Here is a 22,898-nt window from a genome sequence, read left to right on the forward strand (position 1 = left end):
GATGGTGTAAAACGTTACGATTTCGCTGTTGAAATGTCGGACAGAGTAAGTGAAAGCGAATCGTTTTTAGACGATATAATTTTTACAGACGAAGCTACATTCCACGTGAACGGATGCGTTAACAGACACAACGAATATGGGGCTCTGAAAACCCACACGCAATTATCGAGAAACAACGCGATTCGCCTAAAGTTATTGTTTGGTGCGGTGCGATGAAAAATCGTGTAATAAGGCCTTTCTTCTTTGCTGAAAAAACAATTAATGGAGTCGCGTATCTTGAGGTTTTAACCGATTATTGCTTTCCTCAGCCGGATGAACTCGAAAACATTCATCGACTTCATTTCCAACATGATGGTGCTCCCCCGCACTTCAATGCGTCGGTCACGGACGCTTTGAACGAAAAATTTGGAGATCGATGGATAGGCCGGCAAGGACCCGTACTTTGGCCTCCAAGGAGTCCAGACCTGACACCTTGCGATTTTTTCTTGTGGAAATCAAAAGCGTTGTTTATTCACAAAAAATTCGCGACGTAAACCGCTTAAAAAACAGGATTAATGAAGCGATGACGACCGTTAACGAAGAAATGTTAAACTGATGTTTGGAGAGAAGTCGAGTATCGTTTGGACATTTGTCGACCGACTAAGGGCGCACATATTGAAATTTATTAATTATGTAAAAAAATGTTTGAGACGACAAATTTGAAAAATAAAAAACATAAACTGTAAGTAATTCTGTTTTAATTTAAACCGTGTTCAAAACCGCACCGTTCTTAAAAGATAACTCTGTTTATAAGAAAAATTAATTTACTATAACCTAATTTGTTGAAATAATTAAAAATAACCAGTAGATCCTACATACAAGGATCAAGTTTAAACTTACACACTACTGTGACTCACTGCACAAGCGCGTATGAAAACGATACAAAGCCAACATAACCTCAAATTGAGGTTATGTTGTTCGTTATCGACCTTAATTTGAGCGTAACTAAAGAACGATTCGACAAATCTTCATCAAATTTTCAGATGCAGAACTTCAGATACACCACTACAGCATATCTAAGTTTAAAAAAAATTGATCAGAGAGTTTTCGAGATTTTAGAGAATATATAAGGAGATTACATTTTAAGTAATGATATTTTCGTACTCCTCACACCTCGAAACGTGAAAAATATTCAATTTCACTCCCCCCTCCCCCCACAGTTTTGCCGTGCGACCGAAAGTAATACCGTACTTTTCTTCGAAAAGTCAGTAAAAAAAAAAAAAATTCCCCTTTATCAAATTAGACAACAGAAACGAGGTTTTCCTGTAACTTAACATAATAAGAAAACCACAGATCAACAAAAAAAAGAGCAATTTGGGACTGAGAAAAAAGTAGTTGAATTAGAATTTATTTTTTATGCTGAATTATAAATGAAATTAGTTTTTCTTCATCACCCTCAGATTTTTAGTTATGACCCTTTAAAAATTGAGAAACGTCATAAATACTAATAATCATTACAATTAAAATTCCTAACTTTATTTTGCAGATATTTACGTTTATCTTAATCTCTTTCTTGTTATCCTTCTTTTGCGTTCAGTGTATCCTTGTTTAATAAATTCCATTCTTTAAGACGTAAACCTACGAGTTCTGCAAGTTGTTTCGACAAATACAAGTCACGAAATCGGTCGCTCAGTTCTACTCGAGCGATGAGGTGAGGTTCAGCATTTCACTCTTCTTGAACGTAATTAATATATATTGAAGTTAAGGATTCGTCGGTCGAATCTTCCCGGGAATCAGAAATTCCTTTCCGAGTAGTCGAAGCGATCGGAATCGGTAAATCAATACCGTTAACTTAACGGTGTTGATTTGACCCACCGGGTTGGTCTAGTGGTTAACGCGTCTTCCCAAATCAGCTGATTTGGAAGTCGAGAGTTCCAGCGTTCAAATCCTAGTAAAGCCAGCTATTTTTACACGGATTTGAATACTAGATTGTGGATACCGGTGTTCTTTGGTGGTTGGGTTTCAATTAACCGCACATCTCAGGAACGGTCGAACTGAGAATGTACAAGACTACACTTCATTTACACTCATACATTTTTTTTTTTTTTGTCTTCAGTCATTTGACTGGTTTGATGCAGCTCTCCAAGATTCCCTATCTAGTGCTAGTCGTTTCATTTCAGTATACCCTCTACATCCTACATCCCTAACAATTTGTTTTACATATTCCAAACGTGGCCTGCCTACACAATTTTTCCCTTCTACCTGTCCTTCCAAAATTAAAGCGACTATTCCAGGATGCCTTAGTAAGTGGCCTATAAGTCTGTCTCTTCTTTTAACTATATTTTTCCAAATGCTTCTTTCTTCATCTATTTGCCGCAATACCTCCTCATTTGTCACTTTATCCACCCGTCTGATTTTTAACATTCTCCTATAGCACCACATTTCAAAAGCTTCTAACCTTTTCTTCTCAGATACTCCGATTGTCCAAGTTTCACTTCCATATAAAGCGACACTCCAAACATACACTTTCAAAAATCTTTTCCTGACATTTAAATTAATTTTTGATGTAAACAACTTATATTTCTTACTGAAGGCTCGTTTAGCTTGTGCTATTCGGGATTTTATATCGCTCCTGCTTCGTCCATCTTTAGTAATTCTACTTCCCAAATAACAAAATTCTTCTACCTCCATAATCTTTTCTCCTCCTATTTTCACATTCAGTGGTCCAACTTTGTTATTTCTACTACATTTCATTACTTTTGTTTTGTTCTTGTTTATTTTCACGCGATAGTTCTTGCGTAGGACTTCATCTATGCCGTTCATTGTTTCTTCTAAATCCTTTTTATTCTCGGCTAGAATTACTATATCATCAGCAAATCGTAGCATCTTTATCTTTTCACCTTGTACTGTTACTCCGAATCTAAATTGTTCTTTAACATCATTAACTGCTAGTTCCATGTAAAGATTAAAAAGTAACGGAGATAGGGAACATCCTTGTCGGACTACCTTTCTTATTATGGCTTCTTTCTTATGTTCTTCAATTGATACTGTTGCTGTTTGGTTCCTGTACATGTTAGCAATCGTTCTTCTATCTCTGTATTTGAACCCTAATTTTTTTAAAATCCTGAACATTTTATTCCAGTCTACGTTATCGAATGCCTTTTCTAGGTCTATAAACGCCAAGTATGTCGGTTTGTTTTTCTTTAATCTTCCTTCTACTATTAATCTGAGGCCTAAAATTGCTTCCCTTGTCCCTATACTTTTCCTGAAACCAAATCGGTCTTCTCCTAACACTTCCTCCACTCTCCTCTCAATTCTTCTGTATAGAATTCTAGTTAAGATTTTTGATGCATGACTAGTTAAACTAATTGTTCTGTATTTTTCACATTTATCTGCCCCTGCTTTCTTTGGTATCATTACTATAACACTTTTTTTGAAGTCTGACGGGAATTCCCCTTTTTCATAAATATTACACACCAGTTTGTATAATCTATCAATCGCCTCCTCCCCTGCACTGCGCAGTAATTCTACAGGTATTCCGTCTATTCCAGGAGCCTTTCTGCCATTTAAATTCTCATACATATCATACACTCATACATATCATCTTCATTCATCCTCTGAAGAATTATCTAAACGGTAGTTACCGGAGGCTAAACAGGAAAGAAAGAAATTACGGAAAGAAAGAACGGTGTTGATTAGGCCTGTTTTTATTGTTTCAATTGAAACCGGTAATTTTTGTTAAACAAAAATAGCAGTCATCATAACGGTTAGTAGGCGCTCGCCAAATCATAGGTATGCCAAACGGCAAATGGTCTTTTTTTCCTTTTAACCACCGGGTTAGTTTAATTTTGCACTTGATGCGTCCTACATGTGGAGCCCAGGATTTATCTTGGTGTCCCGAGGGATAGTATAAATAATATTTGTAAGGAATTTTCAGCAGATTCGATACTGGTTTACTTTGACTTTTCGTGATGAATTCTTCGCGAACGTAAAAAAAAAAATATTTGGAGAATTTTTACAAGCCCGATCTTTGTTAATTGTAAAATTCAAAATGTTTTAATAAAGTAAACTGAAATATTACAAAAGTGTATTTTAATTTATAAATACTTAATTACTTAAAATATTTCATAAAATCGTTTCACCGTGGAATCCGATAAAACACAGTGCGAAACACACGACTTAACAAATTTTCACGTTCGATAAAAATAATACCGAAACCTGTTCTGTCATAAAAATCTTTCACTAATTTTACGGCATCAATTATAAAACAACTTTTATAATATGCGAATGATAAAACCAGTAACACAACTAAAGAAAACAGCAAGTCATACTAAGAGGTGAACTCATACTAAAGAAAATTTTTTTAGGTTTATATTTCAATGTAATAGGTCACATGTCAGCGAGTCATCGCAGCATTAATAATGCTAATTATAAAATTAAATAAAAAAACTTGTTCAGATGTACATAAATATACGAACCGCGATCGCGAATAGGTATCACCATCTGTAAGTTCCCTATTACCTTCCTTTCCTTTCAAGAAAGAAGAAAGAGGGAACGAGCCCAGCAGCCATCAGCCCAGCAGTCACAAGCCCAGCAGCCACCTGCCCAGCAGTCACCTGCCCAGCAGCCACTGACAGCGCAGAAGAACGAAGAAACCTGCACTTTCCCCCGTTCAGCCCTTCGGGGCTTCGGGAATTCCAAGGTTAATGGTATGTAACTTCGGTTACTACCAATTCTTGGAAAGTGCAGGCCAAAGATGAACGAAGAGGGAGAAGAAGAAGGAAGACCAACCACTCGCCTCAACATCACGGACTGGAGTCCGGAACAGAGCCCAGCAGAGATGCGTCCTGAAGGGCAGCCATACCAGAAGCGGATGAAGAGCTTCTACACAACCTCTCCTATTTCAATACTTACAGTAAGATAAAATAACCCAGCAATTGCGACTCCTCCGGAAAAGGAGACGCATTGCTCCCTCCTTACAGGTAGTGCCCCGTTGTGGCGTATTCCTGCTAGCCTATTAAAGAGTTAGCACCGAAAGGACTTCAGTGGACGGTCTGAAGGGGAATTACGTCGGGAGAACAGGCTTTATAAGCCTAGCCTTCCGCGGTCGGCCCATGAAATGGGTTCGATAACGCTGGTTTAACAACGGATTGGAATGCAATTAAATCCGTCTTAAATTCACTAAAATAATAATAGACAAAACTTGAAAAATTAGATCCGAGATTAAAAAATAACCCTTTTAAAAACAAGCCCGATTAGAATGATCCAGCAGCAAGGGACTCTGTCCAGGTTCTGCGATAAAGTAGGGAGTAATAGACTCCTGCCAACTTTGCATTTCATTCCATTCCATAAATATACGATTACACAATTTAATTACAACTTGAACTGTTTTTTTATTTATTTTAATTACTTTTTTAAATTTTATTTTGTAATTAATTTTCTAGTATTTTCTGATACAAGGTTTTAACTATAATTTCCCTTGATCCACCCGAGCAAATTCAACTATTGAATAATAAGCAAACCTCCCCCCTCCACGCACTGCCCAGTGTGACATGAGGATGATATATATGATAAGTAAATAGGGTGTGCTCTTATACCGAGACGAGTAATTAATTGAACCCCAACCAAAAAATTACAGCGATATCCACTGACTAGTATTCAAATCCGTATAAAAGCAACTAACTTTAACTAGGATTTGAATTTTTCTTTTTCTGGCCTCCTGGACCACCGTAAGGTATCACTTGAGAGAGGACGAGATGAAATGACGATTCTGTAGCGTGTAAAATACCATGCCTAACCGGGATTCGAACCCGGGATTTCCGGATGAAAGGTACTAGGATTTGAACCTAAGAACATTTGTATTCGTAAATCACCTGTTTTACGGCGACTGTTTTCTTTTTCAATAACTTCAATAAAAATTACATTTTTTTTTTTTTTTTAGTTCATTGTTGGTAATTGTTTTTTTACTCAGTTTTTCGTGTAAAAAATCCATCAAATTTACCCCTTAATTTAAGTTTCATTCTATCCTTGAATTAGGAATTATTATTCCTTAAAGTGGACATTTTTCATAAGTTATATCCGTTTAGGAAAACGGAAGGATTTTTGAAACCATGTTCATATTAAAACTTCATTAATTTCACTTGTAAAAGATGTCATGAAATTCTTACTGATTTTCGTAACCTCCTGTATAGTTATCAATATAATCCCCCCCCTCCACCGTCGGATATTAAAGTACAAATATTTTTTCGTTTTTTTATGAATTATAATTTTTATTTACAATAACTGGTTTCCGTTTGTTTGTCAATTAATTATCATGTCTAGTTTTTTTTACAACTAAATAAATAAATACATATTATTTATTTACTAATTTCCTTTCCAACGTTTACTTATTAATTTTGCTATTTAAATAAATAAAAAGAAATAAATCTTTTATTAAGGATCGGTACGTAATTATAATAATACATTATTACCAAAATTACATAAGGAATGGGTGTAGATATGCGACTCCCATTCCTGGAGTCACAGCTCTACAGTTCTTTTGCAAGAACGAAAGGATAGTAATCGGTAAAAAAATATGAAAGTTGCAGGACTTTCCCGTAAGGCGGCTATTTTTAAATAAAATTTAATTAATATATTAATGAAATATTGAAAATAATAATATTATAGATAATAACTTTTTACTTTTCACGCAAACCCCACAACGGGAATAAAATTTTTTTTTTTAAATCAGCGGTCCATCTTTGTTATTTTTACTACATTTCATTTCTTTCGTTTTGTTCTTGTTTATTTTCTTGCGTATTTCATTTCATCCGGAGGTCCCGGGTTCGAATCCCGTACATGCATGGCATTTTCACACGCTATAAATCATTCTTCTCATCCTCTGAACCTAATCGTAGTCGTGGAGGTTAAACAAAAAAAAAAAACGAAAAAAATGTTTTATTTATAATTTTATTTAAAATATTAATTCAGGAACTGTAACAAAAATAATTTCTTAGAAAAGTATTGAAAATTACAAAAAAAATTATTTAAATAATCAAACGTTTAATTACTTACGGCGTAAATGTTAATCGATTAAATGGCTAACAACCAAACAAAATTCCAAGAAAAAATCTATTTTTTTTTTCTTCAGTCATTTGACTGGTTTGATGCAGCTCTCCAAGATTCCCTATCTAGTGCTAGTCGTTTCATTTCAGTATACCCTCTACATCCTACATCCCCAACAATTTGTTTTACATACTCCAAACGTGGCCTGCCTACACAATTTTTCCCTTCTACCTGTCCTTCCAATATTAAAGCGACTATTCCAGGATGCCTTAGTATGTGGCCTATAAGTCTGTCTCTTCTTTTAACTATATTTTTCCAAATGCTTCTTTCTTCATCTATTTGCCGCAGTACCTCTTCATTTGTCGCTTTATCCACCCGTCTGATTTTTAACATTCTCCTATAGCATTACATTTCAAAAGCTTCTAATCTTTTCTTCTCAGATACTCCGATCGTCCAAGTTTCACTTCCATATAAATCGACACTCCAAACATATACTTTCAAAAATCTATTTGTTTACATCAAAAATTAATTTACATGTCAGGAAAAGAGTTTTGAAAGTGTATGTTTATATATATATATCTGTCTGTATATATATATATATATATATATATATATATATATATATACAGAATGTTTCTAAAATCTTCTCCCCACCTCTAAAATCGCCTTCCAAGAAAGGTTTTTGATTTTTCTAAATTTACAATGTTAAATGGAAGAAACAAAAAAAAAACCCCCACTAAAAAATGTAGCACCGATAAAAATTTATCTAAGTTACTTCTCTTTTGGGTGGAAGTATGTGGTTAATTATACTATTTTATTGTAACATTATTACAAGTTTATTATTTAAACTTTTATTAATATTAAAAGTTGAAATCAAAAAGGTTTTGAACAATTCAAAAAAATAATACTTTTTAATCTTTGATCGGCTCCCTGACGCCTATTATTGCTCCCAAAGTATTCTTTTTTTTTCTTTTTTTTTGATCGCTTGTAATACTATTTAGGTTAGAAAGAAATTAAAAGAAAAATCTATTAAAGATATGCAATATATAAACAGATAACTTTTCGATTTTTGTGGAAGGGAGAATTTTGGGTCAAAATATTTTAAAAAATTTTAAGATAAGTATGTACAGAATACTGAGGTTAATATAAAATGGGGTTATGTGTGTAAAATTTTGAGAAAATTGACCCCGAAGAAGCTACTTACCCCACCCCCGAAGATATTGACAACAAAAATTTTACCGACAAATTGGCCCATAAGAATTTCATCAAAATCTATTAATACAGTCAAAAGTTATTAAGATTCAAACAAGCCAATACACGTACATATGTACGAACATTACCCCCCACTTTCTTTTTTGTTTTTAGAGTCTCTGGCTCATGAAACGTCGAAAGAAAAAATATCATACCGAAAGTTTTTACTTATTATCTTACACTTTCCTTCTTGCAGCATAACTAGAGATAGGATACCAGAAAATAAAAAAAACACAATTTTTTTACAACATTGTTTAAATTTCATCGCGGTATTAGTAAAAATCAAAAAGTTCGTTCGAACTTCGCCGGTCTGTAGAATTGGACGGCACGGCGAAGGCAACCGACTATGTTTACCGTTCTAAACGTGACCTAACCTAAAAGTGAAATGAAAGCGGGAAAAAAATTAAAAAATAAGAATGAAAATAATATATTTCAGTTCAATTAGATTTGTAATAAAGAATACTTTCAAAAAATACCTCGAATTTTGTTAGACGATTTTTTTCCATTTTATGAACCGCAGGACTCAAATATGTCTCTTTTTCCTCAAAAATATGAGTTTACGAATCGCGCCGCTAGGTAGCAGTACTTCATAGTACTAGATACCGTACAAAACCTTGTTCATAATGTACTTGAAATAATAAAATTTAAAAGAAAATATACTATAACTTGTTTTAATAGTAAATGCTCTTATGGAAATGAAAGTATTGAAGATGAAACAATTTTTTTAATTCCCATTACGTCTTGAAAAAAAAAAGTATTAGTTTACAAGAGATTATAGCTGTTAATAAAACAAAAAAAAAACAACAAAACACGAACGGTAGGAAAGTGTTGCAAATATGGAAACAAAGATTTATTATATAAAATAGAAATAAATCGATCGGTAACATTTTTATTCTACAAATAGAACTATTTGAACTAACTGATGGAGATATAAAAATTAATATAAAACGTGTGTCCACGGATACGATAAAAATCGAGGGTTACACTTACAAGTAATAAGTGCAGTATTACATCACGGATTTTCGATTCGTAGTCATTATACTAATTTTATTAAATATGGTATCAAGTGAATGATATAACTATCAAAAAAAAAAAAAAAAAATTGGCCGTGAAATTCAATTTCTTTGTTCTAGAAAAGCAAAACATTTTAATAATAACTCCGTAAGATAACAATCAGTAATTCATAAAAAAATAAAACAATAATCTAACAAAACGCAGTGATATCCAAAAAAAAAAATTACAATGAAATTTTAAACCGTACGGTAAGAGTCTTGCAGATACCATTTCTTCCGCTCAGAAACAAAAATTTCTGTAATATAAATAACACTGTTTTTAACAAAACGATGCTTATATCAAAAAAGGTAAGACACTACATTTTATTATCAAAATTTAAAAAAAAAATGCATGTTAAATATATATAATATACAATAATAGATAATAAACAAAATTTAAGCGTTCCATATAATAAGCAAAAAATAGAAAAATTGGTAGAAAACTGTAACCGGTCCGATTTCATTTATTAAACTACGAATAATCATAAGAAATGTATTATTTCTGTAAATTTTACATATAAATGAAATCGGGCCGGTAAGAGTTTTGTAACAAATATTTCTATTTTTTACTTATTATATGGAACGCTTAAACATTATTTATTATTTATTGTTGTATATTACATATATTAAACAAGTATTTTTTTTAAAGAAAATTCTAAATTGATAACAGATTTTGATAATAGAAATGCAGTAGTGTCATACCTTTTTTTATATCAGTATAGTTTTGTTAAAAACAATTTTATTTGTATTACACGAATTTTTGTTTTTTGATTGTCAGATATATCTTCTTTTTTTTTTTTTTTTGTTTGTTTTACCTCCGGGTCCGCACTCAAGCAATTCATTCCGCAGAGGATGAGATGAATGTTTTGTAGCGTGTGTAAAAAATGCCATGCCTGACCGGGATTCGAACTCAGGACCCCCGGGTGAAAGGCCGAGACGCTACCACTCGCGCCACGGAGGCCGGCTGGAAGATATATATGCGAGACTCTTACCGTACGGTTTACAATTTAATTGTAATTTTTTTGGATGTTAATTAATAAATTCATTATATAAAAATCATATTGAAAAATTTCTCTAGCCGAGAATAAAAAGGATTTAGAAGAAACAATGAACGGCATAGATGAAGTCCTACGCAAGAACTATCGCATGAAAATAAACAAGAACAAAACAAAAGTAATGAAATGTAGTAGAAATAACAAAGATGGACCACTGAATGTGAAAATAGGAGGAGAAAAGATTATGGAGGTAGAAGAATTTTGTTATTTGGGAAGTAGAATTACTAAAGATGGACGAAGCAGGAGCGATATAAAATGCCGAATAGCACAAGCTAAACGAGCCTTCAGTAAGAAATATAATTTGTTTACATCAAAAATGAATTTAAATGTCAGGAAAAGATTTTTGAAAGTGTATGTTTGGAGTGTCGCTTTATATCGAAGTGAAACTTGGACAATCGGAGTATCTGAGAAGAAAAGGTTAGAAGCTTTTGAAATGTGGTGCTATAGGAGAATGTTAAAAATCAGATGGGTGGATAAAGTGACAAATGAGGAGGTATTGCGGCAAATAGATGAAGAAAGAAGCATTTGGAAAAATATAGTTAAAAGAAGAGACAGACTTATAGGCCACATACTAAGGCATCCTGGAATAGTCGCTTTAATTTTGGAAGGACAGGTAGAAGGGAAAAATTGTGTAGGCAGGCCACGTATGGAATATGTAAAACAAATTGTTAGGGATGTAGGATGTAGAGGGTATACTGAAATGAAACGACTAGCACTAGATAGGGAATCTTGGAGAGCTGCATCAAACCAGTCAAATGACTGAAGACAAAAAAAAAATTGAAAAATGATTTTATAAATTCTGTAATAAATAAAAACCTAAATTTTTTGAATTTTTCTTTGTATTTAATTGAATTACTTAAATAGTAACAGGAAATTTTTACTAATTTACTGAAAATTTAACGAAAAAATTATACCAAAAAAATTGTGTTTTTTCCCACCAATTTTTTTGTTTAATTTTTTTTTTTTCAAAAATTTCAAGATATTACGGGATTAATTTTACTTAATTCTTCATATAAAATCACCAAATTTATCCTTTGAGCTGAAATTTTTCATGAATTGAGAAATTAAGCTTTTTAATACTCAATATTTTCGTTTCTTTATGAGCGACACCCAGCATAATAATGTTATATAGATAAAAATACGTCTTAATTTTTAATTCGAGTATTTATCGCTTATTTGTTTTCTAAAATTTAAGCTAATATTGTTTAATACACAAGAAAAATTTCTTATTTTTTTAAAATTTAAAACTATTTTGTTTCTCCGTTATTTATACGTTATTAAAATTGTATTTTTAATATTTTAATAATAAAATAATTAAAAACATAATTAATTTTTTTGACAGGAAATACATTTAATTACATATAAAAGTTTTGCTAATAAAAAGAAATGTTAATACTTACGTATTTTCTTGTTGTTTTGTGCTTCGATCGGAATAGAAAATATTAAAATAACAAAAAGCGATAAAAACTGTGAAAAATGCATTATCTAATTAATAAACAATTTATGAGAGAACAACAATGTATACGTAAGAGAAATTTATATATCGCATAAATAGAGACTGCAACGGAAAGTAAAATCGAGCTGCCGAGTGAACAGTCGAGCGTGCAACAGTAAAACCGGCTACGGTTGACTGTCTTGATACGTTTGTATTAAAGCGTTTGAAACTTGCTTTTAATAGTGGTGGGGGGAGGGATATTTACAATAATATTATTATATTCTTGCAATATCTCTCTCTTGTAATAAAAGAGAGAGAGTCGGTACGAAAAAGAGGAGAGGGGAATGAAGAGTCGATGCGTATTACATCTTAGTCAAAAGGAGAAAGTTTCATGTTTCAATTAAGAACAAACTAGGAATAGCAAAACGAAACGACGAGTATAGTAATATTACTATTAATTTTTTCCGATTATCCGGTCCTCGCTGTTTTTCGTATAGGGTCAACCGGTTAATAAAAAGTCCGTTGCACTCTTGAAAATCACTATGTTTCTGATTGCGAAATAGTGAAGGCCTTGGAAATGAAAAGTCAATCTTATTATACTTTAATAAATTATGTAACCGTTTAAAAAATCTTCCCCGTTTAATATTTATTTTTGTCTTCAATCATTTGACCGGTTTAATGCAGCTCTCCAAGATTCCCGATCTAGTGCCAGTCGTTCCATTTCTGGTAATATCCGCTACATACTACATCCCTAACAATTTTTTTTTATATATTCCATAACGTTCTGCCTGCACAATTTTTTCCTTCTACCTGTCCCTCCAATATTAAAGCGACTATTCCAAGATGTCTTAATATGTGGCCTATAAGTCTGTCTGTTCTTTTAACTATATTTTTCGAAACGCTTCTTTCTTCATCGATTTGCCGCAACACCTCTTCATTTGTCGCTTTATCCACCCGTCTGATTTTTAATATTCTTCTATAGCACCGCATTTCAAAAGCTTCTAATCTTTTCTTCTCAGATACTCCGATCGTCCAAGTTTCACTTCCATATAAATCGACACTCCAAACATATACTTTCAAAAATCTATTTGTTTACATCAAAAATTAATTTAAATGTCAGGAAAAGAGTTTTGAAAGTATACGTTTGGAGCGTCGCTTTATATGGATGTGAAACTTTGGACGACCGGAGTACCTGAGAAGAAAAAATTTGAAGTTTTTAAAATGCGGTACTATAGAAGAATATTAAAAATCAGACGGGTGGATAAAGTGACAAATGAAGAGGTATTGCGGCAAATAGATGAAGAAAGAAGCATTTGGAAAAATATAGTTAAAAGAAGAGACAGATTTATAGGCCACATACTAAGGCATCCTGGAATAGTCGCTTTAATATTGGAAGGACAGGTAGAAGGAAAAAATTGTGCAGGCAGAACGTTATGGAATATATAAAACAAATTGTTAGGGATGTAGGATGTAGAGGGTATACTGAAATGAAACGACTAGCAGTAGATAGGGAATCTTGGAGAGCTCCATCAAACCAGTCAAATGACTGAAGATAAAAAAAAAATATATATATATATATATACATACATACACACACACACATACAGAATGTATCAAGAAGTTTTCCGAGATTTTTATAATCTATTCAACTAGTGAAAATAATGGAAAAGTTTCATTAAAACATACTTTCTAAAATGCTTCATTTGCAAGTTACATTTAGTGAAAAATTTTGCTTGGCTTTCAGCTACCCCGATGAAATGAGAACGTACAGAAATTTTTAGTATCTCAATTAAGGAGCAGAATTAGTGATTTCTACAGTTTTTGGCCTGAAAAACAAATAAAATAGGTCCCAGAACCGTTACTTAATAGTTTTTGAAAAATCTGGTGTGAAAATCAATAAAGTTATGTAAAAAACACTCTTTTTTTTATGTCTGACGTACATTGTTAAATTTTTTATCGTTAAAAATGTAAAAAAAGTGTAAATTAAACAAATGTCAAATAAAAATTACCTAGATAATATTTTTTTTATTACCGACAGAAGTATAATAAATTATTTGAAAGATTATTATTTTAAAGTCGATAATAAAATAGCAACAGCTTATCAACAACGCATAATACTGTATTAGTGTTTAAATCGTTCTGCAAGGTACATTAAATATATCTGGTACTGTGAACTGTGCTGTCGTTAGCGAAGTTTTTCTGTAAATTTTCGTTTGAACGCGATCGGTTTGCCGTTTACGTAATGCCGTACTTATTTACAACAGAGGAATATGCACGCTACGGTATTAATTTCGGGTGTGTGTAATGGTAATACTACAGCTATTGCAGATGAATATGAAACAGGTTTTCCGAATCGCAGCGTTCTAGATCCCAAAACAATGAGCGCGACAAATTTTTACCATTTTCGGGAAACAGGTTCAATAGCAGCTACGAGATCGACGCTGTAATCGATGAAATTAATATCGATGCAGTTCAGGCGTCAGTATACCATGTCTTTCTAAGCGGTTTCGCATTCGACGGTTTGAAGGACACTTAAAACAAGTTTTATCCTGATCGTAAACAACCAGTTCAACAACCAGTCGACGTTCCTCTTCGCTTTGAGTTCTGCGACCGGTGGAATATAAATCGACAACGATACAAGTACGTTTTGTTTAACGACGAGGCAAATTTTCACTCGAGATGGCGTCAGCAACTTACGCGATGAGTCGCATACGCGGCGCCAGTTTGGGCGCACAGGTTGGATAGAAATAGAGCACTGCTTCTAAATTTAAGGAGTGCCCAGCGCAGAGCTTTAATTGATCTTTTCTCCTCCTATTTTCACATTCAGCGGTCCATCTAATTTACTTCTACTACATTTCATTACTTTTGTTTTGTTCTTGTTTATTTATCATGCGATAGTTCTTGCGTAGGACTTCATCTATGCCGTTCTGTGCCGTATTGTATCTTCTAAATCCTTTTTACTCTCGGCTAGAATTACTATATCATCGGCAAGTGGTACGAGACTATTTGTCTAACCGTACGGACCTGTTTAAAGATGCGCACCTAGTTGTGGAAAAATCCGTCACCAGGGGAAGCCCGCAGGGTTCCGTTCTCGGTCCCCTGCTGTGGAACCTGGTGTTCGATGGATTTCTGGGGTTGACATTCCCAGAAGGAGTCACGGCCCAGGCTTTCGCCGATGACTGTCTCCTTTTAGTTCGTGGAAATTCACGACCACAGCTAGAAAGTAGAGCGCAGGCGGCCTTGTCAACCGCCGAAGGCTGGATGGACATACAAAATTTAAAGATTTCTGTGCCCAAGACGAAGTTTATGCTTCTAAAGGGCGCAGACAAATTATCATGCAGTCGAAACCCCCACATTAAGTATAAAGGCTGTGTAATCAGCCGAGTAAGGGTTCATAAGTACCTAGGTATTTTGTTTGATGATAAGTTGCTTTTTAGCAACCACATTAAACAAGTTGCGGCGGACGCCGTCTCTGTGATGCACAAATTTAGAAGGATTGCTCGGAAAGACTACGGGCTGTCGGGTCGCCAAATGTATTTGGTGTACCGAAGTGTCTTCGAGAGTATGATGTCCTGCGGACATGCGCGGACTGCGGCGCCAGTCTAGGCGCACAGGTTGGATAGAAATAGAGCACTGCTTCAAAATTTAAGGAGTGCCCAGCGCAGAGCTTTAATTGTATGCACTGGTGTTTTTAAAACAACCTCCTACGAGGCTACTACCGTATTGGGAAAGGCTCTCCCAATCGATTTAGTGGTGAAAGTTCGAGCAGCCATGTGGAAGTTGCGAAGAGGTCGGGAAACCGAGGTATTTGGGATACGGTTTCGGGCCGGGCTAGAACCGGAACGGGACGGTGATCACAATGCACCGGGTCTAAATTTCGAACAGTTGCCCATTTCCCGCCTGCGGAAGAGGCTTTGGGGCCTCGCGATGGAGGCATGGCAGCATGAATGGCACACCACGTCTAAGGGAAGATCTCTGTATAGATTTATACAGGATCTGGGGGGATGGTATGCCTCAAGTTCATTTTTAAGGGCGGCGGGTGCCCAAGTGCTCACCAACCACGTGAATTTGATGCAATATCTGTTCAGGTTTCGCCTAGCGGCTGATGAGTTGTGCGTCTGTGTGGAGGTCCAGTCGAACGAACATCTAATGTTCGACTGCCCTGTTCTTGGGGGGGGGGGGCAGAGATCGGGCCACCCTGGAACTTAGAGGTCAGGGGGAAAACTGGCCGCTCATAAACGGCGAGTCAATGTGGCGTGAGCCGCATTGTCGGACCGTGTGGAAGTTCCTCGATGAGGTTGCGATGTTCAACCGTCATCGGTAGTTTAAGTTTAAATTTATGGGGATTTATTGATTCCTGTGGCGTGTCGGTGAAAACCTTCCTGGAAATAATGGCTGCCATCAGCCAATAAAGCTCCAAGCGTTTAAATGTGGACAGACACTAGCTGGCAAACAGCGACCGAGGCGTGGCGGTTTAAATTGTCGTCTTTTAATTTGTAACTTTTATTGTTTTAATTGTAACAAGGGGTGCGCCTCCCCGATTTAGTTTTAATGTGACAAGTGAGCGGTAGGGACACATAGGCGGGTGCTGTACGGCGCCCAGCTTAACCGCTCACGCAAGATAGGAGCTCATTAGGAGCATTTAGGATAACGAGGTCGCTAATCTGTTTCGAGGCTCAGTAGCCGTTTATTGGCACAGTACATTTGGTCTATGCTCTAGGGCGACCGAATGGGGTGGTGGCGGGAGAAATGCCAGCTAACAATTACGCGATGAGTAAAAATAAATTCTCATGAAACAGTGGAAGGCGATTCTCAACACCGATTTAGCATCAATGTAAGATGCGGCCTTCTTCACGATCAGCTGTTTGGACCGTTCATATTACCTTCCCGCTTAAATTCTGAGGTCTACTTGTACTTTCTTCAAGAGTAATTACCTCAGCTACTTGAAGATGTTCCTTTAGCGCCGAGACGCAAAGTATAGTTCCAGCACGATAACGCGCCGCCTCGCTTTTCTTGTGCTGTTTCCGCTCACTTAAATCATCATTTTCCGAATGGATCGGTCGTGGACGTCCACATTTCTGGCCGCCAACATCGATCGATCAAACATTTCCGTCTAGGGATGGATGAAAAATATTTTATACAAAATAAAAATACATTCTTTTAAGGAATTTACTGACTGCGACTGAACCGCTTAAGGACAACCCTGAAAAACTAAAATGAGCAATAAAAGCGGTACAGAAGCCTGCCAAAAAATGTTTTTGAACATTTATTATAAAACGGCATGTATAATGCACCTTAGTCTAAGTGTACCGTTTGGAAATAAAATTCGACTTTTTTCACTTTTTTTTTATTCGACTTATACCGATTTGTTCAGGAGTAAATTCTTTACAAGTTTTGTTTAATAAGTTTTACGTGTTTATTACCCGTTTAACAAAGTTATTATACGTCAGACATAAAAAAAGGGGTTTTACTCCAGATTTCTCAAAAACTACTGCACGATTCTGGGACATATCTTATTCGAATTTTCAGGTCAAAAACCATGAGAAATCACCATTTTTTTCCCTTAATTAACGTCCTAAAAATTTAAGTACGAACTTATTTGACCGGGGCAGCTGAAATCCGAGCAAAATATTTCACTTGCCGTAACTCGCAAACGAAGCATTTTAAGATATATGCAGAGTTAACATAAAAGAATGGTGCGGTTTGGAACATGGTTTAATTTAAAACAGAATTACTTACAGTTTACGTTTTTTATTTTTCAAATTTGTCGTCTCAAACATTTTTTTAAAAATTAATAAATTTCAATATGTGCGCCCTTAGTCGCTCGACAAATGTCCAAACGATACTCGACTTCTCTCCAAACATTAGTTAACATTTCTTCGTTAACGGTGTTAACGAATCGCTTCGTTAATCCTGTTTTTTAAGCGGTTTAGGTCGCGAATTTTTTGCGTATAAACAACGCTTTTGATGTACCCCCGCAAGAAAAAATCGCAAGGTGTCATGTCTGGACTCCTTGGAGTCCAAAGTACGGGTCCTTGCCGGCCTATCCATCGATCTCCAAATTTTTCGTTCAAAGCGTCCGTGACCGACGCATTGAAGTGCGGGGGAGCACCGTCTTGTTTGAAATGGAAGTCGATGAATGTTTTCGAGTTCATCCGGCTGAGGAAAGCAATAATCGGTTAACATGTCAAGATACGCGACTCCATTAATTGTTTTTTCAGCAAAGAAGAAAGGCCTTATTACACGATTTTTCATCGCACCGTACCAAATAATAACTTTAGGCGAATCGCGTTGTTTCTCGATAATTGCGTGTGGGTTTCTGTACTCTGTGGGTACTCTGTTCGATATTTCAACAGCGAAATCGTAACGTTTTACACCATCATCGGGTTTCAATTCCTCCATTATTTGGATTTTACAAGCGTATAATTTCAGTTTTTTATGTAAAACTTTGTGAACTGTTAATTTTGGAATACCTAATTCGACGTTTCGACGGGGGATGGGCTTCCCAGGACTTCTAATCGCCGATCGTCTAATTAGTTCAACCGTTTCGTCCGGTACGCTTGGTCTGCCGGTTGATTTCTGTTTCTTAACCGATCCGGTTTCTTCGAATCGTTTGAACCGACGCGTTATGTTATTTTTGTGGGGCGGATCTCTTCCGAATTCACGTCGAAACGCACGTTGAACTAAAATTACGGATTTTAATTCGGCCATCAATAAAACACACTTTGCTTTGTCTTTATCCGAGAACATAGTAACTCGCTAAACTCACCGCAACAACAATACAAGAACTGACGTTGCGGTTACAACTGCTGATAAACAAACTTTTGGGTCGAAGGCTTTCAGGGATACCGATATAACATCTAGAAATTTCCCTACAATCTTCCTATGAATTACTGAAACCGCAACATTCTTTTATGATAACATTGTATTTATATGAACGTTTTTCATTATTTTACGAGTAGAATAAGTTATGAATGTCCTGGGAGAACTTTATGACACACTCTGTATATTCGTACTTATTTTAGCCTGTATTTTGATTAATATCTGCGCATTGGCTTAACACAAATTCTTCGTAAATGGCTAAAAAAATTAAATTTGGAGCATTGTTGCCGTTGAATTTTAGGAGAAGATTAAAAAAATTGTTGCTTAATTCTGCGAAAAAAACCGGCTTTACGTTGCCGACGCCCTCACTATTTCGTAATCAGAAAAGCACTGATATTCAAAGAACAACAAACTACTTACGTTCGATTCACCAGTAGACCCTACACACAAGCGTCAAGTTTCAAGTCACTCACCGCTGTATAAGTGCGTATGAAAAATACATCACCACAGTCAACATATCCTCAAATATTGTCTGCCGTCGAATTTAAATCGACTACTTTTTAATCTTTACATGGAACTAGCAGAATGATGTTAAAGAACAATTTAGATTCGGAGTAACAGTACAAGGTGAAAAGATAAAGATGCTACGATTTGCTGATGATATAGTAATTCTAGCCGAGAGTAAAAAGGATTTAGAAGAAACAATGAACGGCATAGATGAAGTCCTACGCAAGAACTATCGCGTGAAAATAAACAAGAACAAAACAAAAGTAATGAAATGTAGTAGAAATAACAAAGATGAACCACTGAATGTGAAAATAGGAGGAGAAAAGATTATGGAGGTAGAAGAATTTTGTTATTTGGGAAGTAGAATTACTAAAGATGGACGAAGCAGGAGCGATATAAAATGCCGAATAGCACAAGCTAAACGAGCCTTCAGTAAGAAATATAATTTGTTTACATCAAAAATTAATTTAAATGTCAGGAAAAGATTTTTGAAAGTATACGTTTGGAGCGTAGCTTTATATGGAAGTGAAACTTGGACGATCGGAGTATCTGAGAAGAAAAGGTTAGAAGCTGTTGAAATGTGGTGCTATAGGAGAATGTTAAAAATCAGATGGGTGGATAAAGGGACAAATGAGGAGGTATTGCGGCAAATAGATGAAGAAAGAAGCATTTGGAAAAATATAGTTAAAAGAAGAGACAGACTTATACTAAGGCATCCTGGAATAGTCGCTTTAATATTGGAAGGACAGGTAGAAGGGAAAAATTGTGTAGGCAGGCCACGTTTGGAATATGTAAAACAAATTGTTAGGGATGTAGGATGTAGAGGGTATACTGAAATGAAACGACTAGCACTAGATAGGGAATCTTGGAGAGCTGCATCAAACCAGTCAAATGACTGAAGACAAAAAAAAAAAAAAAAAAAAAAAAAACTACAAAATTCATTGTTGCAAGAGTAATTTTTAAGCAGTTCTTGAATTGTAAAGTAGAATTTAAAAAAAAAAAACAAAAAAACTTTCGGACAGAAAATTAATGATTTTTTTATTTAAAAAAAATTATGGTTAAGACATAAAAAGGAATATTTTACCAAGTTTCGTCAAAATTAAATTATTTTTTGCGAAAATGAAAAATAAAAAAAACAAAAAAAAGTAGATTTTTCTCGGAAATTTTGAGGTTATGTTAAAAAGTTGTAGATATTTGTACGACCTACAACTTTTGTATAGAATACTTTTTGACGTCAACTTTCGCCGGAAATCGCAGTAATACCATTTTCCAAGACTTTTCAACCCCCGCAAATTAACTCTCCACCATTCCGCTCGGGCATTTTTTTTTTTACGTTAATTAAAAGCCCCTTTACAGTTTCCACTTATAAAAATTCAGGTAACAATTTTTTTTCTCTAACTGTAATTTAGTCGAACAAAATGATATTTAACGCGAAAGGTTAACGTTTACCGCCGATAAAGATTCCTTCAGTACCTTTCTAGTCGGAATAGAAAGCCGATAAAAATTAAACCGATGATAACACGTATTCGACCTTCAATATTACAGATTACATTTATTATTAATCTAATCTAATAAGAATGAAAAAGTCGTTAATAATTTAACCGATCACAACGCATATTCGACTTGCAATAACGCAGATTATACTTATCATAGACCACCCGATCGGATTACTTCAGTAACTATCCGATCAGAATAGAAAAGCCGAAAAAAATTAAACTAACGACAACGCACATTCACTCCTAAGTATTTTACATTACAGTTATCAGACGTCGAATGAAATTCCTCCGTGTTACAGATCGACCAATTTATCTGTAGAATTAAACGGGAGACAAAATCGAATTCTTTTTTAACATAACCGAGTCTCCGACGGAAAATTTTAGTTCCTTCATTTGGCCAATTCTACAGATAAATTGTTCTGTCTGTCCGCCGTCGTTTGGGTTCTTGTGCGTGGCCTATAATCTTTCCTTTCCAATTATACGCGCAATTTTTATTTCCGGGTTGCTTTTGCGCGGGTTGAGGCTGAAATATTGAATTTTTATACTTTTTTATACGTTTACTTTAATTTTTTACACTTAAATATTGTTCAAAATACACTTACTATTACTTAAATCGATCTATCTCGACAAAGTCTAAACACAGACGTACGAATCACTGCGCTATAGCGTATACGTGGTGAGTGGAAATGAGCGAGAGCGTCAGTTTCGGCCGAAGTTTGCTGTGCCCAGTCCCCGCCAACCAACTCGACAGTGACCCAAACACAAAGTTGTAACGGCGAGCTGGCCGTGTAAGTTATAAAATGATACCGCATTTACGTCTCTGGGACTTAAGGTTCGGGAGTTATTAAGAACTCAGTAGGACGGTATAGAACATTTCGTTACGCTACAAAGTACCGTGTGTTTCGGCGTGATTTTAATGACTCTTCACGTCAAAAAGATTGAATCGCTTTTGAAAAAAAAGTTTGGGAATTGCTTTTTCTTTAAAAATTTGGCAATCTCTTGATCGAGAAGAAACGGATCCTCCGCAGTTAATACACTATTCTTCCTCCTGGGGGACCTTGTGGTTTTCTTTTCTACATGTAATACATATTGCCGTATTTGTGCAAGAGGTTTTTTTTTTTACGGTCGTACCTTTGAAAATGGAAACATGACTGCGGGTTAAGGACGAACGGTCATCCTGTAAACGTCAGGTATCCTACTTTAATTTTCTCCAGCGGTGTGGGAAGCTTGAAAGTTAAAATAAAGGTGGAAGTACGTTCTTCCATCCCGCTCTGACGTTTCACGATTATCTTCTCCTCTATAACACCTTGAGGACGAAGCTTTTCCTTGCTGAAGAGCTTCCACATCAAGAAGATCCTGGCAAAAGTTACTCCTCGGTCGATATTGAAAAGGTTTTACGGTATACCGCACTTATACCTTCCGCATCGATTAACAGGGATCGACGTCTGTCAGTTTTCTTGGGGAAGCTACTTGAATCGGCTACTATACGTTACTGATCGGGAAAGGTGAGACCTTATGAAAGGAGCCGCCTTCCTCATTATTGCGTAGAACTACATATGTGACATTTGCATATTGCAAGTGTGATTTTTCACCGTTTAAATTATTATTTACTCGAGACAATTATAGTCATCAGACAAAGCGATTGAGGTCTTTTCACAAGACGAGTGAATTTTTCAGATGGACTGCCAACCGTCACGGGGTTTATCTCTGAAGTAGTTATTTTGCTCCCATTAATACCAGCGAAATATAGGATCACCTCTGCATATTCATACGTACAGAGACTACAGCTAAATACAACCGGGTTCGCCTTGATGCTAACAGGATATCGTTCGTTTTCAGGATACCTGAAAACCTCTTAAATTGGATGGTCTATAGTGACGATAACTGGGATTGGTTCCGTAGGATTGCCGGGGAAATCTTACGCACCAAGGAAGAAGAGGAGAGAAGAAGGGGTTTGTGAAATTAGGGTAGGGAGGACAGTCCCTCCGTGGAGGGCCCGTACGCCGTGGTGTGCGGGTTCCTGAGAAGAGGGGGAACTCCTGGGGAGTGTGGGACAAATAAAAGACCGAGTCCCGGTTGGCGGTGCCGCTCCTGCGGGTGCCTCGGCGCTTAGTGGGGGCGGTACCGCTGATTAGAGGCAAAGGCATAATGACCCAGACCCGGTTCCCTGCTGAGGGGATGGGGGGTGGCGCAGCCATACCCCGTCTCCGAGGCAGGCGAATAAAATAAAATTAAAGATCCGAGACCGGGGGAGCTA

At 35.8% G+C, this 22,898-nt stretch overlaps 1 protein-coding gene and 1 non-coding gene across 2 annotated transcripts in view; both read right to left on the reverse strand.

Moving 5' to 3' along the window:
• Positions 1 to 12,028, reverse strand: part of Jhbp1 (Juvenile hormone binding protein 1) — a 101,391-nt gene extending 89,363 nt beyond the window's left edge. The window contains exon 1 of the mRNA XM_075380112.1: positions 11,782 to 12,028. Within this exon, the coding sequence (XP_075236227.1) occupies positions 11,782 to 11,863 (82 nt within the window). The 5' untranslated portion in view covers positions 11,864 to 12,028. The remainder of the gene's footprint in view (positions 1 to 11,781) is intronic.
• LOC142333530 (small nucleolar RNA R12) lies at positions 1,360 to 1,439 on the reverse strand. The gene has a single exon (XR_012758629.1). It is a non-coding gene; the product is annotated as a small nucleolar RNA R12 (small nucleolar RNA).
• Positions 12,029 to 22,898: the final 10,870 nt, after the last annotated feature.

The sequence above is a fragment of the Lycorma delicatula genome, chromosome 12 (assembly GCF_047948215.1).
Source record: "Lycorma delicatula isolate Av1 chromosome 12, ASM4794821v1, whole genome shotgun sequence".
NCBI classification, from domain to species: Eukaryota; Metazoa; Arthropoda; class Insecta; order Hemiptera; family Fulgoridae; genus Lycorma; species Lycorma delicatula.